General features: G+C 40.9%; 2 protein-coding genes across 2 annotated transcripts in view; both read right to left on the bottom strand.

Moving 5' to 3' along the window:
- Positions 1-3,610: 3,610 nt before the first annotated feature.
- Positions 3,611-11,708, bottom strand: LOC142498152 (IgGFc-binding protein-like). The gene is made up of 7 exons (XM_075606660.1): positions 11,582-11,708; positions 10,808-11,403; positions 9,671-10,241; positions 8,866-9,065; positions 7,812-8,192; positions 6,843-7,129; positions 3,611-3,955 (listed from the first exon to the last, which is right to left on the bottom strand). Exons 1-7 carry the CDS (start codon positions 11,706-11,708, stop codon positions 3,928-3,930), a joined length of 2,190 nt encoding a protein of 729 aa, XP_075462775.1. The 3' UTR covers positions 3,611-3,927.
- A 127-nt stretch (positions 11,709-11,835) lies between these two features.
- Positions 11,836-18,207, bottom strand: part of LOC142498153 (IgGFc-binding protein-like) — a 33,136-nt gene continuing 26,764 nt past the window's right edge. The window contains exons 13-15 of the mRNA XM_075606661.1: positions 15,594-16,167; positions 13,402-14,000; positions 11,836-12,411 (exon numbers count right to left, since the gene is read on the bottom strand). Coding sequence (XP_075462776.1) covers positions 11,836-12,411; positions 13,402-14,000; positions 15,594-16,167 — 1,749 coding nt within the window. The remainder of the gene's footprint in view (positions 12,412-13,401; positions 14,001-15,593; positions 16,168-18,207) is intronic.

Raw genomic sequence — 18,207 nt, forward strand, 5'->3', positions numbered from 1 at the left:
GGAGCCAGGTTTTTCTTCATAAAGAACAAAGATGGGACTTTGCGGCATGCATTGCATCGGGGGCTCATCAAAATTACTATCAAACATCGCTACCTTCTTCCTCTCATTTCAGAACTTTTTGATCGCCTTCAAAGTGCCAAGGTGTTCTCTAAATTGGATCTACGCGGTGCATATAACCTCATTCGTATTCATCAAGGCGACGAGTGGAAAACTGCGTTCAATACCAGAGATGGACACTACGAGTACCTGGTCATGCCGTTCGGGCTGTGTAATGCCCCAGCTGTCTTCCAAGACTTTGTCAATGAAATATTTAGGGATCTTCTCAATTCTTTCGTAATTGTCTATTTGGACGATATCTTGATATTTTCTAAATCTATGAAGGAACATGTACAACATGTCAAATAAGTACTTCTTCGTGAAAATCATTTATTCGCTAAACTTGAAAAATGCCATTTTCATCAATCCTCTACAGTCTTTCTAGGATACATCATTTCGGATACCGGCCTCCCGATGGATCTTGCCAAGGCAGTCTTGGATTGGCCTCAACCCATTACTCTCAAGGCTGTTCAGCGCTTCCTGGGGTTTTCCAACTATTATCGTAGATTTATTCTGATTTTTTTTCTTTAGTAGCTCCTCTCACGGCTCTCACTAAAAAAGGTGCAGATTCCACCTCTTGGTCTCCTGCGGCAGTCAAATCTTTTGATCTTCTAAAAAAAGCATTCGTACCCGCCCCAGTTCTTCTCCATCCTGATCCTAAGCTCCCCTTTACCCTCGAGGTGGATGCATCTGATGTCAGAGAAGGCGCTGTTCTGTCCCAGAGGAAGAATCCTCAGGCTAGGTTGCACCCCTGTGCTTTTTTCTCCCCAAAATTTTCTTCGGCTTAACGTAACTATGATATTGGTAATCGAGAACGTTTGGCCATGAAACTAGCCTTGGAAGAATGGAGACATCTTCTGGAAGGAAAAGAGGTGCCTATAACAATCCTTACTGACCACAAAATCCTATTATATATCGAGGGAACACGTCGTCTAGGGGCCCGCCAGGCCAGATTGTCACTCTTCTTTTCAAGATTCAATTTAATTATCTCCTACCTTCCAGGAACAAAAACGTCAAAGCAGATGCCCTGTCTCATCAGTTCTCACTTGAGGATAATTCTGAGGATTAACTCAAATCTATTCTTCCACCTAAACGTATCCATTCTTCCACTAATTTTGAAGCATTAAAAGATATCGTTCTTCAACAAGATCAGACCCCTGATAACCTTACGGTCCCTGAGGGCCGTCTGTTCACTTCTCCATATCGCAGACAAGTCCTGGAATGGGGTCACTCCTCCAAATCGGCAGGGCATCCCGGGACCAAAAGGACTGTGCTTTTCTCTTTTTTTGTTTGCAGCTTTTCCAGATATTGAGCTATCTGTGTCGTTTAGCAGCCAACTCCTTATATTTCATGCACAGGTTTTGTATTTACTGTATAGTAGTATCGCTTTTCGTTTTGTCTTTTTTGCACTTCTCACCAAATTGTATTATTTTATCACAATTAGCTACAATAATTGGTGTGCAATTTCACGGTTTCTTATACCTCCAATGAGTTAATATTAACCCCTTACCCAATTGAAATCATATCTACAGTGTTCACTGCCACCACCTGAGATAGTTATGCAAACAAAATATGTCAAATTAATGTCATTAAGGGTCCCAGGTCCCTGTTTATTATAGAAAACCTATACACTTTAACATACAACAATCCGTTGTAGCAAAATGTGTCCGAAATTTTAAATACTCTCTGCAGAGCATGTACCAGTTCATTTAGAGCCCAAAGCATTACTTATTAAATGTTTTAATACATATAAAAATTCAGTGCTTAGGTTACAGAAAAAAGGTTACAAGAACATACAATTACAATAAATGCAGAACAGTAATAATAAAAAAAAAGGATATAGCATTAAAGAAAACCTATAGAGCCCCAAATGTCATATGTTTTCCCCCAAAGAGGTCAATTGTGTAGGAGATGAGATATCTCATGTTTTGTCCTCTGGTGAAATCTGATTTTCATAATCTTTGATGAGAACTAAAGATTCTTTCTTCCCATGGAAACCACATAAGCCCACCCCCTGTCGTAAATCAGCTGTGATGTAAAGCGACCGCGCTATAACGAGGATCGCGGGGAGAAAAATGGCCGCCGCGATCAGGACTTCTGCGTCTGCCGGAGGGGGAGAGCTGGGATAACTCTCCCAGCTGTCCCAGACCACCCACGCTGCCCCCATTAGGCCCCGCTTTTTTTTGCCCCTGTACCACTCCCGCCACACCCCAGTCTCCCTACTGGAGCCTGCAGCCCAAAACCTCACCTGATCCAAGCTGGCGTGCGCATCACAGCCTTGGTTACCCGGGGGGAGGGAGGGGGAGTTAACAGTACGAGGCTCTGGTGGGAGAGAGAGTCAGGAAGTGCTGGATCCTAAAGACAGGTCGGAGTCCTGGGAAGGGTGGGGGGGGGATGATATGTGTATGTGTGTGTGTGTGTATGTGTGTCTTTATAAAGTTGCATTCTTCAGCTGTCAAATTTGTTCCTTACCAAAATTAAAGAGCAGAAAAGGACAAGATTGCAAAGTGACAGGGATACCCATTTGATTGTACTGTAGTTCCATATGATTTAAAAAATGGAAGGAGCACGTATCAAATACGCTACAAATCTTGCCCTGTGTGCTTTGTTCTTTATGGTTTGATAATTTTAGGATTGTTCACATGATTAAGAGCTTCGTACATAGAAGCTTTCACTTAGCTTGTAGGCAGGCTCATGCTGACTATCTTGGTTAAACTTGTCATTTAATACAAATATGGATCATGCTATTTGGATTTTTATGATAGCAACTGCAGATGGCATAGATGGTGTAACAACAGCTATTACATTCTATCTGCAGTCTTCTAGACAGCCGTATCACAGTTCTAGTACAAAACAGTAAATCAAGTGTAAAAAGGAAAAAAGGACATTAACAAAAAGATGGGGAATGGTGGTGTTTTTCTTTTGTTCTTGTTGTATATTTTTCCTTTAATCAAACCAAGGAACAGACACTAGACTGAAATAAATTAAAGTATTTCATGTCCGCCTCTGATGTCTGTGACCATACTGTTTGGAATGCATTGCAGGTTATTCTGGATATCAAGGAGGTGTGTGTGTCTCCCCGTGTGTGTCTCTCCCCGTGTGTGTCTCTCCCTTTTTGTGGCTCTCCCTGTGTGTGTCTCTCCCCGTGTGTGTCTGTTAGCAATAAAGCATTGAATAATTGTATTTAAAAAAATTTGTATTAAAAAAAAAAAAATGCAGCTTAGCTTTTTAAAAACGGGAGCCACGCTCAGACCGCATTATATGCGGATCCGTGTTGTAGTAGATCTCGCTATAATGGGGTTGAGCTGTACATATAGCATGACAAGGTTATTATTCAGGTTGTTGCTGTTATCATTATTATTATTTATATTATTATTATCATTAAAAGCAACAGTATCTACATGAATGGTTTTCGTAATAAAGATATCAAAGCACATGACAAATATTAAACATTATAAAAGAATTATTTTTTCTTATAGCTCCCTTGAGAAATCATAAAATAGACGCTTAATTACAAAGACAACATTATTATTATTTCTAGAAGAGGAAACAAAATCCATTTTTTTTTTGCTCTCTGGATAAGGCTTCACTGAGAAAAGCATACAAATCCTAATAAAAGACAGAATCTTATAAATATTTACATTTATTTTTCTAATTACAATATAATGTAATTATTATTATTATTATTATTAGCCCACGTGAAAGCTAGATATCAAGTAGGTTCTAGGATTATTAAGGAAATTGTGATGATAGGCAGGCTGTACAGGATATATGTATAGTCAAGTTGTACAGTATGTCATAAGAAAACGTGGGACGATCTCTGCCACAACTTCACACAGCTCTGATCTTCAAAGGTTCGCTGAGGAGATAAGAGGGACCATGAGGTGAGTCTGTCATGCCAATAAAGGACTTATCTTTCACTATCTAAAACAGTCTGCTGGGAAATAAAGAACAACACCCCCATTATAATAAAGAAGTCTGTAGGTGGAAAAAGGAATTAATCTTCCATTACAGTGTATGAAAACAGAATATAAATCCCAAATTTAAATAACTGAATATAAAGCAGTGTTTAAACAGAGTATGCATTAAAAAAAATCTCTACTAAAATGTACTAACTACTTCCACACAAGTGCATCCCAATGATGTTGCAGTTAGCACTGCCCTTTTCCCTCATCTCTAGAAAAAAACAATCTTATTAGGAACTGTTCTTCACTGTCTATATTTGCATTATTAAGAGCATACTTTACTAGACATTCCATCTTTCTGCATTAGCATTAGATCTAAGAAGCTTACTGAACAAGTTACAAGGATCTGAGAAGCTTCCTCCATCTCTGTCCAGTAGGGGTATTGCTCTGGCTAACACCTTCATATCAACACTCCTAAACATTCACTGAGCAGCCGCTTCAACAACAAAAAGTGTTATATTTACATTTAGTGGGAAGTGATATATTGTCACTAAGAAATGCAATTACATAGTAGATAAGTTTGAAAAAAAGACATGTACAACGAGTTCAACCTACCGTATATTAAACTTAGATGATAGATATTTAACCCATATTTATATTTACAATATGTTGATTCAAACTAAGGCAAATAAAACACCCCAGTGAAAGATTATCCAATGATGTCTCATAAGAGAAAAAATAAATTCCTTCCTGACTCCAATAATGGCAATCAGATTACCTCATGGATCAACATCCTTCCCATGTTGACTTTTTTTTTTTAACCCTAAACACCTATCCTTTCTAAATATTTTTTTAAAGATATCTATTGTATCTGCCATCACAGTCTCCATGGGTAATGACCTCCCCATTTTAACTGCTCTTACTGTACAGAATCCTTTCCTTTGTTGCTGGTGGAATCTCCTTTCCTCCAACCTTAAGGGATGACCCCGTGTTGATTGTACTGCCCTTGGGATGAATAGTTATTTTGAAAGCTCCTTATATTGACCCTGAATATATTTGTATATAGTTATCATATCCCCTCTAACATGCCTCTTTTCTAATTACTAAGTAAAGGTGAAGAAAACGGCGCTAACTCTATTAGTGTACACTTGTGTTATACAGTGAATTATAAGAAAAATCAATTGATTAATAGACCATAGTGACGTGATAAAATAACGTGCAAACGATATTTTAAAGTTCAAACCCCCTGCTCAGACCCAGCTGGTGGGGACTGGTTCCACTAGTCCCACAAATCGTCACTCTCCAGTTGTAATCCAGGGGGAGCATGAAGGGAAATAGAACAAAAGACAAAAAACAATCTAAGTGCAGACAGTTTTGAAATTAGTGTATAAATTCTATGTTCTGTCTTGGCTCCTATGTGTTGCCTACTTACAAGATGTAAGTCAAAATCAAGCGGTTTTGACACACAATGGTCTCTGCTAGAAGGATTTCTCAACCAGGTAAGTGGATTCTCCAACTCTCAGCTCAGCAGCAATGTGTATGCAAAAGAAATGATAACCATAGTGCAGACCAGTACAATAAAAAACTCGACTTTATGGGGTTAAAAATGAACACTTACAATAAAAACAAGTGGTTTAAGCATATGTCACAATCATTGTGATCAAGGAGAGAAAGTTGTTAACTTCAGGCTCACCCGCCTCCTCCGGTGTGACTCTGTGTGAACCACCACTCTCTGGGACTCTGCACCTCCAGCGGTGAACGCCGTCTTCCAGGCCTTTTCCCCTTCATAGGTGAATGGGAGCAGAACAACCCACTTAAGAGGGATCCCACGAGGGGAAAAGGCCTGGAAGACGGCGTTCACCGCTGGAGGTGCAGAGTCCCAGAGAGTGGTGGTTCACACAGAGTCACACCGGAGGAGGCGGGTGAGCCTGAAGTTAACAACTTTCTCTCCTTGATCACAATGATTGTGACATATGCTTAAACCACTTGTTTTTATTGTAAGTGTTAATTTTTAACCCCATAAAGTCGAGTTTTTTATTGTACTGGTCTGCACTATGGTTATCATTTCTTTTGCATACACATTGCTGCTGAGCTGAGAGTTGGAGAATCCACTTACCTGGTTGAGAAATCCTTCTAGCAGAGACCATTGTGTGTCAAAACCGCTTGATTTTGACTTACATCTTGTAAGTAGGCAACACATAGGAGCCAAGACAGAACATAGAATTTATACACTAATTTCAAAACTGTCTGCACTTAGATTGTTTTTTTTTGTCTTTTGTTCTATTTCCCTTCATGCTCCCCCTGGATTACAACTGGAGAGTGTCTTTTCTAATGTAAACACATCAAATTTAGCTAGCCTCTCCTCATAAATTAGATTGTCCATCTCCTTATTAATTTAGTGCCTCTTCTCTGCACTTTTATAGTTCCATAATGTATTGTTTATGGAGGGGTGCCCAAACTGTTCTCTATATTCAAGATGTGGTCTTACTGTACTAATGTTTTATAAGGTGGCATTAGTATGCTTTCTTTTCTTCCATCCATACCGTTTAATGCAAGATAACACTTCTGTTTTAATTATATATATATATTTGTACTCCTTTGTAAATACTCCAGATTATATTTAAGAGGGTAAGGGGGCAGTGGAATTACAATCTATAAAGGATATTCCCCTGTACTGATTAGCTGAAACAAACAGTGCGGATTGCCAACATCCCTGCAACAGATTGCTTTCTGGGCTCTTTGAGTGTGCATGAAAAGTAAAGGCATTTTTCATTAGGTGGTGTTACTAGAGCTTATGTCCTTGTATAAGTAGCTAGATGCTGTAGTAGAAACATGACTTACCATCTGGAAAAGTCACAAGCTTGCCATGATGCAATGAACTCAGAGAAGGTAGCAGCAGGCTTTCCCCGTGCCCCCTGCAGATCGTCAGAAATCTGCCGGTTAAAATTGCCACACGCTCCGCACAGAGCCCCAGTCAGTTCCGGGCTCACATGGAGTGTCAGCTCTCCACTCTCACTCATTACAAGCTCCATGTCCGTGCCGCTATTGATCACTAAAGCTCCCTTGACAGAGCTTACTGACAAAGAGCTAGATACCTGAGCAGGGAGTTCAACTGCGTGTCCATTCACCTGTAACACAAGCAAGGCAATGACCCAAAGCGGAATCTACACAAAGAACAAACAACCTGCACCACTAGTCTTACAATGTGCACCCCAAATACTAAAATAAGATTGGTCACTGTTCCTCTAGATAAAACCAAGCAGCCCTTATGTGCAGATGGAGCAAATGTTATCACACCCGCTGGAAGTATAACCCCCACCCCTTTTTTGCATGTGGTTAATGCATTTATAATGGCAGTTGCTCTCGCTGGTGCGTTGTGTGTGACCCGCTGCAACGTGCCAGCGGGAGCAATAACATCTGCTACATCTGTATTTGTGATTTGGTTTAATTACACCCTTTCCTACAAACAGTGTACTGTATATAATATGTTCTCGCTGTATTTCTGTCATACCCGATGAAGGATCCTGAGAGCTTCGAGAGCTTGTAACATATTAACCAGTTGCTGGTCCAATAAAAGGTATCATACCCACTTTAACCAGTTTTTGGTCCAATATAAGGTATCATACGCCCAACTCCCTCTCACTCCTTTGATACTACCCTTTCCTCACAGAAGATAAGCCAATAATCATTGTGGGGTATGGGTTACCAAGAAATAACACTCCTTGTGTCCTAATAAAATAATGAAGAGATAGTACATGACTTAATTTATGATGGTTTGTCATTTTAAGGTCACTTCCACTTAATTCTTACCCAGGCCTCTCCATTGGGATTTATTGAGATAGAGACATTTGGGAAATAGGCGTGAAGTGCCGAAACACGAAATCCATCCTCACTGCGGCACTGCTGGGTAATTACGACCAGTCTGAACCAGACATCAGAAGTGAGGTTGCATACAGATGCCAACTCAAAGGTGTCAACATGGGCAACAGGACCAGATAGATTGTCAAAGGAAGTCAGGTTGCCCTGAAGGCTGAGTAAACAAGTGCCCTGTTTTTCAAAGCAGCCTCGATTCCCATTCTGTAGGCCACAAAACTCTGTATCCGAGCAGGAGAAATTGCTGCACATTACAACACCACCATTTTCACAGGAACAGCGTTGGAGACAGTCAGGTATGACGAGAGAAGCCCCGAGCTGTAAGGAAAGAAGAAAACAGCTCATTCTGTAGAATTATAATCAAATAAACAAGCGAAGAAGAGGCAGATGATGAGAGAGATTGGGAACAGAGAAAATGAAACATTAAAGGTCCTATAGCTATAGATGTGCTAATTTTCCAATTTGGGACACATTGCATTATATAATGTTTCCCAAATTGGAAAATTATATATATATAATCTCTATCTCATCAGCAGTAGCCTTTTTAGATTCACTGCTGGATGAAGGCCTCCCCAATGATCTTTCAGGTACTGCGGCTGCAAGCCTCTCTTCTCCACGTTGCTCCAACACATTTCCTGGTTTTATCCTACCTTCTTACTTTTGGTTGTGGTCGTCTTGATCTTTTCATTTCCAGTAGATATACCATTTCATTAATATATTATTGTAGTGCTATAAATCTCAATAAACTAAGGGCAGAATGAGAGGGGCACGGGCCCAAGGAACATCATAGGAGAGGAAATTATATTCCACATATTGGCACCATAACATGTAAGTATCGTAAATAGTGTCAGGGGGACTAAGCAGCAACTGTCATAATTGCTAAGTAAATCTTGTTGTAAGATTTATAAATTATTATGACAACCCATACAGTAATTAAACTTTACAATAACTATAACGCAAAAAAAGGAATGATCGGAAAAAAAGCACTTACACTTAAGTATCTCCCATTGTACATACAACCACATCTGTCCATAGTCACACATCTGTCGCCATCGAACACATAGCCAGGGTCGCACTCACAGCCCTCAAAGCATCTGTCAGAGCAGGAGCTTGGTGTGGTGATGCTGGCGCAAGTAATGTCACAGGTACGAGTGCACACCTCATAATGACTGTTATCTGGACAGGACAGAGCTAAGGGATGGATTAGATATTGTTAGGATTTATCAACCTCCTCCTTATATAGTTGTGATACTGTACTGTGCATTGTATAATTATAATATTATATAGGATTATATATAATAATGCATTATAATTCTCTTCAACAAATAGCTTGTCATACACCGCCAGATAGCATTTGAAATGTGTTGACTGGCTTTAAATATAGGCATACACAGGTTTAGCAAGCTCAAAAACATCATATACATAGGATAAAATTGGTAGTGTAGGACCTGCTGCCATGGTCTACGTGGTCGTGGATGCAGATCAAGGGAGTGAACTAAATGACCCATACTTATGAAAAGAAAAAGCAGGTAGTAATGAACTAAATAATTGGTCATATTGGATGTACAGTAGCACTCTACATTTAGTCACTACTTATATGTGAAGAGAATAACGAGCTACATTATATTGGTCTTGAACTGAAAAACTCTTAAGTGAAAGTCATCGCAAAAAGGGTGGGTGCTTTTACATTAGTGCAACTGCTGTAACATATATTTCATTTAATGTTGCAGATTGAAGGACTTTATTTGAATATGAACGTGCGCCTCCATGTGTGTACTGAGCATGGTGTTACTCACGGCAGAAGTCAGGTGTTCTCCAAGGTTTCATCTTGGCTCCAGAACTCTGGCAGGCAGTGGCATAAGCCTGTAGGCTCCCACACACCGTCTGTTCTTGTCCATGATGGGCACACATATCATACAGACAATGGTTAAAATAATCAGTGGCATTAACTAGTTTATTGCACTCCATGAATGGACCGTTTTCAATTAGTAATTGTCCACATTCCTCATCTCTGCCAAATATGGCACCCGTGATTGGATTACAACCATTGTGAGGCTCCTTGCGGCCATCAACACAGTCATGGCCTTCCCAGTTTGTCTTCCAGGATGCCCCAAATTCCTCCACGTTGGCCGACAGCTCACCAGATGGACGACGGAAGTCGTCGTTGGACTGGCCATTGAAATCACCACACAGACCACAAATGGCGCTACGATAGGCACCAGGTATGGTGAGACGGGCAGAAAACATGGCATCATATAGGACCATCAGGTCAAAGTCAGTCTGGAGTATTATACTATTACCCTCTTGATTTATTCGAATTTTCCCCTTCTCCAAAATCAGAGGTACAACATTAATCTCTTCATTTACCTGGAATGAAAATAAAAATAAACTATAGCCGAAAGCAATATACTGTAGTTCCAAAGATACTTATATGGCAAATTGTATGTTTGTGAATTTGTGATTAAAAGTGATTGATTTCTTTAAACATAATAGAATAATCTTGTATAATTGATGTTTAGGGTGGATAAGAATATTCTGATGTAAAACTTGGGTCTTTACTAATGTACATAGTCACATAGTAGATGAGGTTGAAAAGAGACAAACAGTCCATCAAGTTCAACATGTGTTAATTTTAGACAACAGATACTTATCCTATATTTGTATTTACAGTATTTTGATCCAGAGGAAGGCAAGCAAAAAACCTCAGTGAAACATCATCCAACTATATTAAAGTATCTAATAAAACTCGGATCGTCATATAAAAAGTAATATTTTCACACAGATTTATAACCCATTTCTTAAAGCCTGAAGTCTTTAAAAAAAACGTTTTATAAACCTCAATATTTAAAGACCAAGTATACTAATACTATGTTTTTAATCGAATTATCTATAAACAACTTTACAGTGACTGAAGTCTCCCATGCAGGACTTACCTTTACTTTCCACTGCATTCCTCTCTCCATGGCAATCACATATCCATATACATTCACCTTCACCGACCTTGTCACTGTCTTATTGCTGTTTCCAACATTTTCATTCTCTACAACAATAGAAAAGTTTCCCAGGTGCAAGTCCCCACTGCAGACCTCAGCCAAAACGTAGGAACACGTGCCATAGAAGTTGTAGGTGAGACCATCAAAAGAGATGTAGTGAGAACTTCCAGATATCACACAAGTTCCTTGACCTGTAGAATGGCACCCATGGACTCCATTGACCACTCTGCATTCTTCATTGGGGCCACAAGTAACTGCCTGGCATTGGACGGCTCCAAACTCCCCACATTGGCACTGGTCTTTGCACTGCCCTTCAGGATAAAACTTCTCCCACTTCTTATAATACCTTTCTCTAAACACACAGCCACACTGGGAGATAGGAACACACTCATCACCACTAAGTAGGAACCCACTGTCACAGTAGCATCCTTCTGTGCAGGACTTTTCACAGTCAACTGGAGAGGAGAAGCTGTAGCAGGTAGCAGGGCAGCCAGTACCACACACTTCAAAGTGACTGTGTGAGGGACAGGAAATACCTAGCAGAAGGTGAACAAAGAGGAACATATATATCTACTTCAGCTTATATTCATTTCTTTTACTCTACCTTTTCACTCGGTTTTGCCATGATGGAAAACAGGTGCACACTTTGTGAGTCACATTTCCTTTATATAGTTTGCCCTTTTGAATAACAGAATGAATGGGCACAGTGCTCACCATGCTCCATATGTAATAGGTGACGATAAGCCATAAAGAACCTTTTGGTCAATTTAATTGTAGTTATGTCCCTGTGAGCAAAGGTGGAGACCTTGGCCACTTTCTGCCGACGACGGGCAATCCCCATTACTAAACTTGAATGCCTTCTATATTGTTTCATATATTGTACGTGCAGAGATCATCCTAAACAAGCTATAGTTAGCCTCACTTAATGCATTACTACAGTATGTGTGAAACTAGAGTTGTTGTGAGAGTCACTTACTGCAGAATGACGGTGTCCTCCATTCTTGGATGTTGATCTTTTTTTCTTGACACTGAGAGACATAGGCAGTGATGGCACCACACACTGCTGAATAACGACCTTGGTACTGACAGCTGTCATATACACAATCATTGACATAGGGCAGTGGGTCAATGGCCTCATAGCATTGGTTGAATGGTCCATCCACCTTGTTGAGGACCCCACAATACTCCTTACTCTTGTATTTCAGTGTTTGCTCCTCACTGCATTGGGGGCAGCCCCATTTGCACCCAGCAGTGCATCCAGGAACTTCGCCCACCTTCCATATATCTCCAAATCTAACGTGGTCAGCCTTTTTATTACCATTTCTTGGGGACAAGTCATCATTTGGGTCTTGATTGTAGTTGCCACATAGACCGCAGACAGCCCCAGCATAGGTACTAGGCATAACAACCCGAGCATAATTGTTCCAGTTGAAATTGACTGTAACATCAAAATCAGTCCGGACAAAGGCATGTTCCCCCCTTATATACGCCTTTATTTTGTTGGTTTTGAAGTGGAAAGGTAATGAGGTGAGGACTCCATTAAGCTGAAATTAAAGGGAACAGGTGCTGTTGTATGTAAATTGAGCAAACGAGTGTCCTAAGAATCTCTTACAAGCTAACTACAGATAGACCTCCCTTTATGATGGAGTATTTGCAGAAATCATAGTCATTTCTGACTTTAGCGCAACACCATTTATTAAATGTTAGGAAATCCGAGATAAACTGATCTTTATCTTTAGTCTTAAAGCAGAAATGCATCCATTTTTGGAATTTCTTTGTATAATCAGAACAACTGGGTTGAACCCTGGAGCAGCGTGGCACTACTCCTTGCTCCTGGGATCCCGAAATCCCAAGATGTATACCGTTTAATACTGGGGTAACATGAAAGTAAAATCAAAGATTGCTTGCAGGGTCATCAAATAGGAAACTATGATGTCTTGGTTTGCTGACTTTTCAGCTTCCCATTGGCCTGTGGAAGTGAGGGCCTTGAATGGCAGCCATATTAATTTGCCAAAATGTACTTGAAAAACTGGCACATAAAAAGGTAAATATCTCAGGTAGGTAGAAATAGTGTGATTCAGATCAGTAGGACTCCCAAGTCCCGATTCTGTAAAACGTAAGGAGGAATTGCTGCTTTTACATCCTGTTATAGCTACAGCAGGAATACATTACTAGTAAATATTAAGCTTGTCTGCTCCTTTGTGCATAACAGTTGAAGAAACCTCTGTAGTAGATAACTGACCAAGAATAACCTTAAAAGAGTCTGCAGTGGTTTGCTGGCCCCAGCAGCAGTGTAAAAACTTAATACTGGCATCTCATCTCAAACCCATTTTGTAACCCAACACACAGATGTATCAAGACTAAGTGTCTGTGGTGGTCGCGACACCTGAAGATTAACGCTGTGTGGGGGGTCTCATGGACCCCCACAGCTCGATCATGGCAGACACTGACCCTGGTGCAGCAGACCTTTGCTTCTTCGTCAATGGTGCCATGGACCGTGAGTCTTGCTGCAACAGTATAACTAGCACACTTACCAAGATATAACGCGGGTAATCCTTGCTTAAAGTGATGCTTTGGTTGTACACCTCCAGGGTCACTGCTTTAGTATAAGACACAGCTTTGTTCCCTCGTTGGTCATTCTGAACCTTAATCCGGAAAGGCGTGAGGGAAGGATCAGTGGAGCAAACTCCCGCAAGCTGGTAGATGCAGGTGCCCATAAAGTCAAATCTCTTGCCATCAAAGGTGGTGTAATGAGGGTCACCAGAGGCTACACAAGTAGAGTAATTTGCCGGATGACAGCCATGAATACCATTGGCCACCATGCATCTCTCACTGGCTTTGCAGCTAGTCTCCTTGCACATCACCATTCCCAGGTTCGGGTCACATTTGCAGTACACTCCGCATTTATCATCAGACCAAAACTCCTGGTTGGGTTGGTAATAGAGGCCATTTTGGTTGCAGCCACAACTTGTAATGCGAACACATTTGTCAGTACTGAGAACGTAACCCTCATTGCATTGGCAGGTCTCCACACAAGGTTCTGTGCATCTGCTTGAAGCGGTTCTGTCAAAGCAGCTGGCTGGACAAGCATTGCCACAGGCTTCATAGTGGCTGTTCTCAGGACATTGCAGGGCTGGGGAAATAAGCAGAATAAGCACAATATACATATTTTGTATTTCTATTAGATATTAGGAAGAAGAAACATGAGTTTAGCTGGTTTTTTAATAATTTTCAGATTTTCCCCATTCTGTTTATTTCTTTAATAATTTTTTATAATGTTCAAAACAGGTGTTTTTTCTGATACATTGATGCAAAAAGACACACAATAGGAAGGAGTAGCTAGGTGAGTAATGACACTGACTGTAAACAATGACATTCAATGGTTTGAATCAGGAGAGTTTGGTTGAAATCCCAGTGTCAGCTTCTTGTGACCTTGGGCAAGTCACTTTATCTTCTTGAGGCCCATCTTAGCTGCGTACTACACACTATATTGTAATTGTGAAACGCTTTGCATCCCATCGTGAGAAAAGTGCTACAGATGCAGCCACCAGTATCCGATCACTTGCCTGGGTAAAAACTAAGACATCTCATAGTACTGTAAATGCCACAACATTTCTGTGAGATTCTGCTGCCAGACTAATGGCCCATCAGATGAACACAGCAGGGGTCCCCGCAATTCCATACATCCCGCTGTATTAATCCGACGGGCCATTAGTCTGGCTACAGAAATCTCACAAAAATTTTGCAGTTTATTGGGAGATTGCCCCAGATTTTCCAAGGCAAGTGATTGGATACTGGTGGCTGCATCTGTATATGCAATAAAGTTATTATTTGTTATTATTATTAAGATGAAAATACCTTTCTAATCCTGAAATTAATGGCAAACTTGCCTTGACATATATACGTCATATAAAATGTAGCAAAAGTGTGAATAATTAATGCCAGCATTCCTTTGTAATACAAAGGAAATATATAGTTACATTATTTAAGGTAGCTACACAATGTCATAAAAAAAATAGACTGAACTAGCCCTCACCCTGTCTACTGTAATTCAGCGGGAGGTGCTATGATCCTACATTTATACCGTACGATGCATACAACTATAGAACTATACAAAAAAAAAAGACTGGATCAGCACTCAAAAAATACATCGAAGAAAATCAAGGACTTACGTTTTATTTTTGGTCTCACCAAGTTTCTTCTTTAATTTATATTTAAAAAAAAAAAAACAGCAATACAGAAAAAATATCATATCAGCACACATCAGGCTTAAGCCTGACGAAGGGACTAGGAGGCATTGAAACGTTGCTCTATTTTACACATTGAAGCATTGACGACACAGTGTATGTCTGCTAACTTTTCTTTTCCCTGTGTGTGTTGATATTTATTCTGTATGGCTGCTTTTTTTTGATGCATTAAAGAAGATAATTGGTTAGACCACAAGGAAAATGTAAGTCATTCATTTTCTTTGATATTCTTTTTGAGTGCTGATCCAGTATGTTTTTTTTTATAGCCACGCATTGTTAGCCAGAAGCCCTTGTTCAATTTGTGAAGCAGTTGTCCCCTTAGAAGGAAAGATTTACCCCCTTGCGTTAAATGGAACTAAAATATTCTCTGACAATGGAAGAGCCTCTTCGCAGCATACTGAATAACAGGCAGAGAGAGAGAGAGCAATACAGGAGGACTCTTGGCAAACGTTAGCCTAAGCAATGCATCATATACTCACAACATCCAGAAGGTATCCTCCAGTTGTCGATGTTAACACCTTGCTTCCTGCATGCATTGGCATAAGATTGAAGAGCCTGGCACAGAAATGGCTTCACTCCACTGTTACTACAAACATCGTAGATGCAGTTGTCAAAGAATGTATTAGGGCTGATTCGGGGGTGACAATCTCTGAAGGGCCCGTCAGCCACCTTGCTAATAAGACCACAGTACTCATCACCTCTGTAAAGGCTTTTCTTGCTTTCATCGCATGTCGGGCAGTTCCCATGACAGATGTCCAAACAGAAGGGGTCTTTCTCATTGACTTTCCAACTCTTAGCCCAGTCCATGATTGAGGATACCGATGTATTATCTAAAGATATCTTGTCATCACTGGGATTTTGGTTAAAATTCCCACAGAGACCCCCAGTGCTGCCATGGTAGCTGCTGGGGAGATTTATCATTACATTCCAGTTATATTCATAAGTCACCTGAAGGCCAAAGTCTGTGCTCAATACGGCATTAAGACCACTGAGGCTTACTGAGATCTTGCCACCTAACAAAATCAGGGGAAGATTGGTGATCTCATCATTTACCTATCAGTAAGAGAGAAGGAGAGAAGGTTCAAGAATGAGAAAGCCTAAAAACTTTCATCCGGCGTTGGAGGCTGAAATATTAGGAAGCGTAAAAACTTTGCTCAGGTTAAATAAATGGGTGCTTAAAACTAGAAATCTAGTGATGCTTCTTACTGAGAGTAAAGAGCGGTGGTATAGCACTCAAGCTATTATTCACGGAAATATCTGAAAACATATGTACATTTTATGTCAGTTAATTGATAAACAAAAAACACTATAAACATTGTAAAATCTATACTATAATTCTAAGTTGGATTCCGTTTTCCGTTCGTTTGTATGTCAGAAGCATCAAAATCTCACAAACGGCACCATGTAGCACCACGAAACTTTCACTGTACATTCTGCTGCGGATTTGTAGGTCAACGCAACTATTTTCAGCTTCCAATGTCATTCAGATCCCAAGTTATGGACATTCTAATGTCCAGCAAATATCATACTGCAGGAACAGAGGGGCGGGGCGTGGCTACTAAGGGAGGGGGCGTGTCCTTGCCTGTGACGGAGCAGTGTGTGTCATGTGCAGTGATTCTCAGCTGGGGCTCAGTGGAGCAGTGTCCCTGTCCCTCCCCCCTCCCTCCGCTCTCCTCCTCCCTCCTCTGAGCTGCTCTAGCAGCCCGGCACTTGGGAGGGGGAAGGAAAGGGGGGTGGGCGAGAGGCTGTTTCTTCTCCTTACATGTGAGCTGATGTAGGGAGAGAGGCTGCTTTTGCTTGCTGCAAACGTTGTGTGTGTGTGTGTGTGTGACTGTGACAGTGTGTGTTTGACACTGTATTTGCGTGTGTGTGTGCGTGTATGTGTTTACGTGTGTGTGTAAGTGTGACACTGTGTGTGTGTGAGTGTGTGACACTGTGTGTGTGACACTGTGTGTGTGTGCGTGTGTGTGTGTGTGTGTGTGTGTGTGTGTGTGTGTGTGTGTGTGTGTGTGTGTGTGTGTGTGTGTGTGACACTGTGTGTGTGTGTGACACTGTGTGTGTGTGTGACACTGTGGGTGACACTGTTTGTGACACTGTTTGTGTGTGTGACACTTTGTGACACTTTGTGTGTGTGGGGGGACGACACTGTTTGACTGTGTGTGTGTGTGTGTGTGTGTGTGTGTGTGTGTGTGTGTGTGTGTGTGTGTGTGTGTGTGTGTGTGTGTGTGTGTGTGTGTGTGTGTGTGTGTGTGTGTGTGTGACACTGTGTGTGAAACTGTGTGTGTGTTTGTATGTGTGTGTGTGTGACACTGTTTGTGACATTGTTTGTGTGTGTGTGTATGACACTGTGTGTGACACTGTTTGTGACACTGTGTGTGTGTGTGTGTGACACTGTGTGTGACACTTTGAGACAGTGTGTGTGTGTGTGTGTGTGTGTGTGTGTGTGTGTGTGTGTGTGTGTGTGTGTGTGTGTGTGTGTGTGTGTGTGTGTGTGTGTGTGTGTGTGTGTGTGACACTGTGTTTGAGTGTGTGTGTGACACTGTGTGTGTGACACTGTGTTTGAGTGTGTGCGTGACACTGTGTTTGAGTGTGTGTGTGACACTGTGTGTGTGTGTGACACTGTGTTTGTTTGTGTGTGTGTGTGTGACACTGTGTGACACTGTGTGACACTGTGTGTGTGTATTGTATTGTATGTCTTTATTTATATAGCGCCATTAATGTACATAGCGCTTCACAGTAGTAATACATGTGGTATTCAAATAAATAACAGATACTATAAATAGCAGATCATGGGAATAAGTGCTTTAGACATAAACGTAACATTAAGGAAGAGGAGTCCCTGCCCCGAGGAGCTTACAATCTAATTGGTAGGTAGGAGAACGTATAGAGACAGTAGGAGGGAATTCTAGTAAGTGCGTCTGCAGGGGGCCAAGCTTTATGTATCATGTGTCAGGATTATCCACAGTGCTATTCATATGCTTCTTTAAGCAAATGTGTCTTAAGGTGGGTCTTAAAGGTGGATAGAGAGGGTGCTAGTCGGGTATTGAGGGAAAGGGCATTCCAGAGGTGCGGGGCAGTCAGTGAAAAAGGTTT

This window comes from Ascaphus truei, chromosome 6 (genome assembly GCF_040206685.1).
Source record: "Ascaphus truei isolate aAscTru1 chromosome 6, aAscTru1.hap1, whole genome shotgun sequence".
Taxonomy (NCBI): Eukaryota; Metazoa; Chordata; class Amphibia; order Anura; family Ascaphidae; genus Ascaphus; species Ascaphus truei.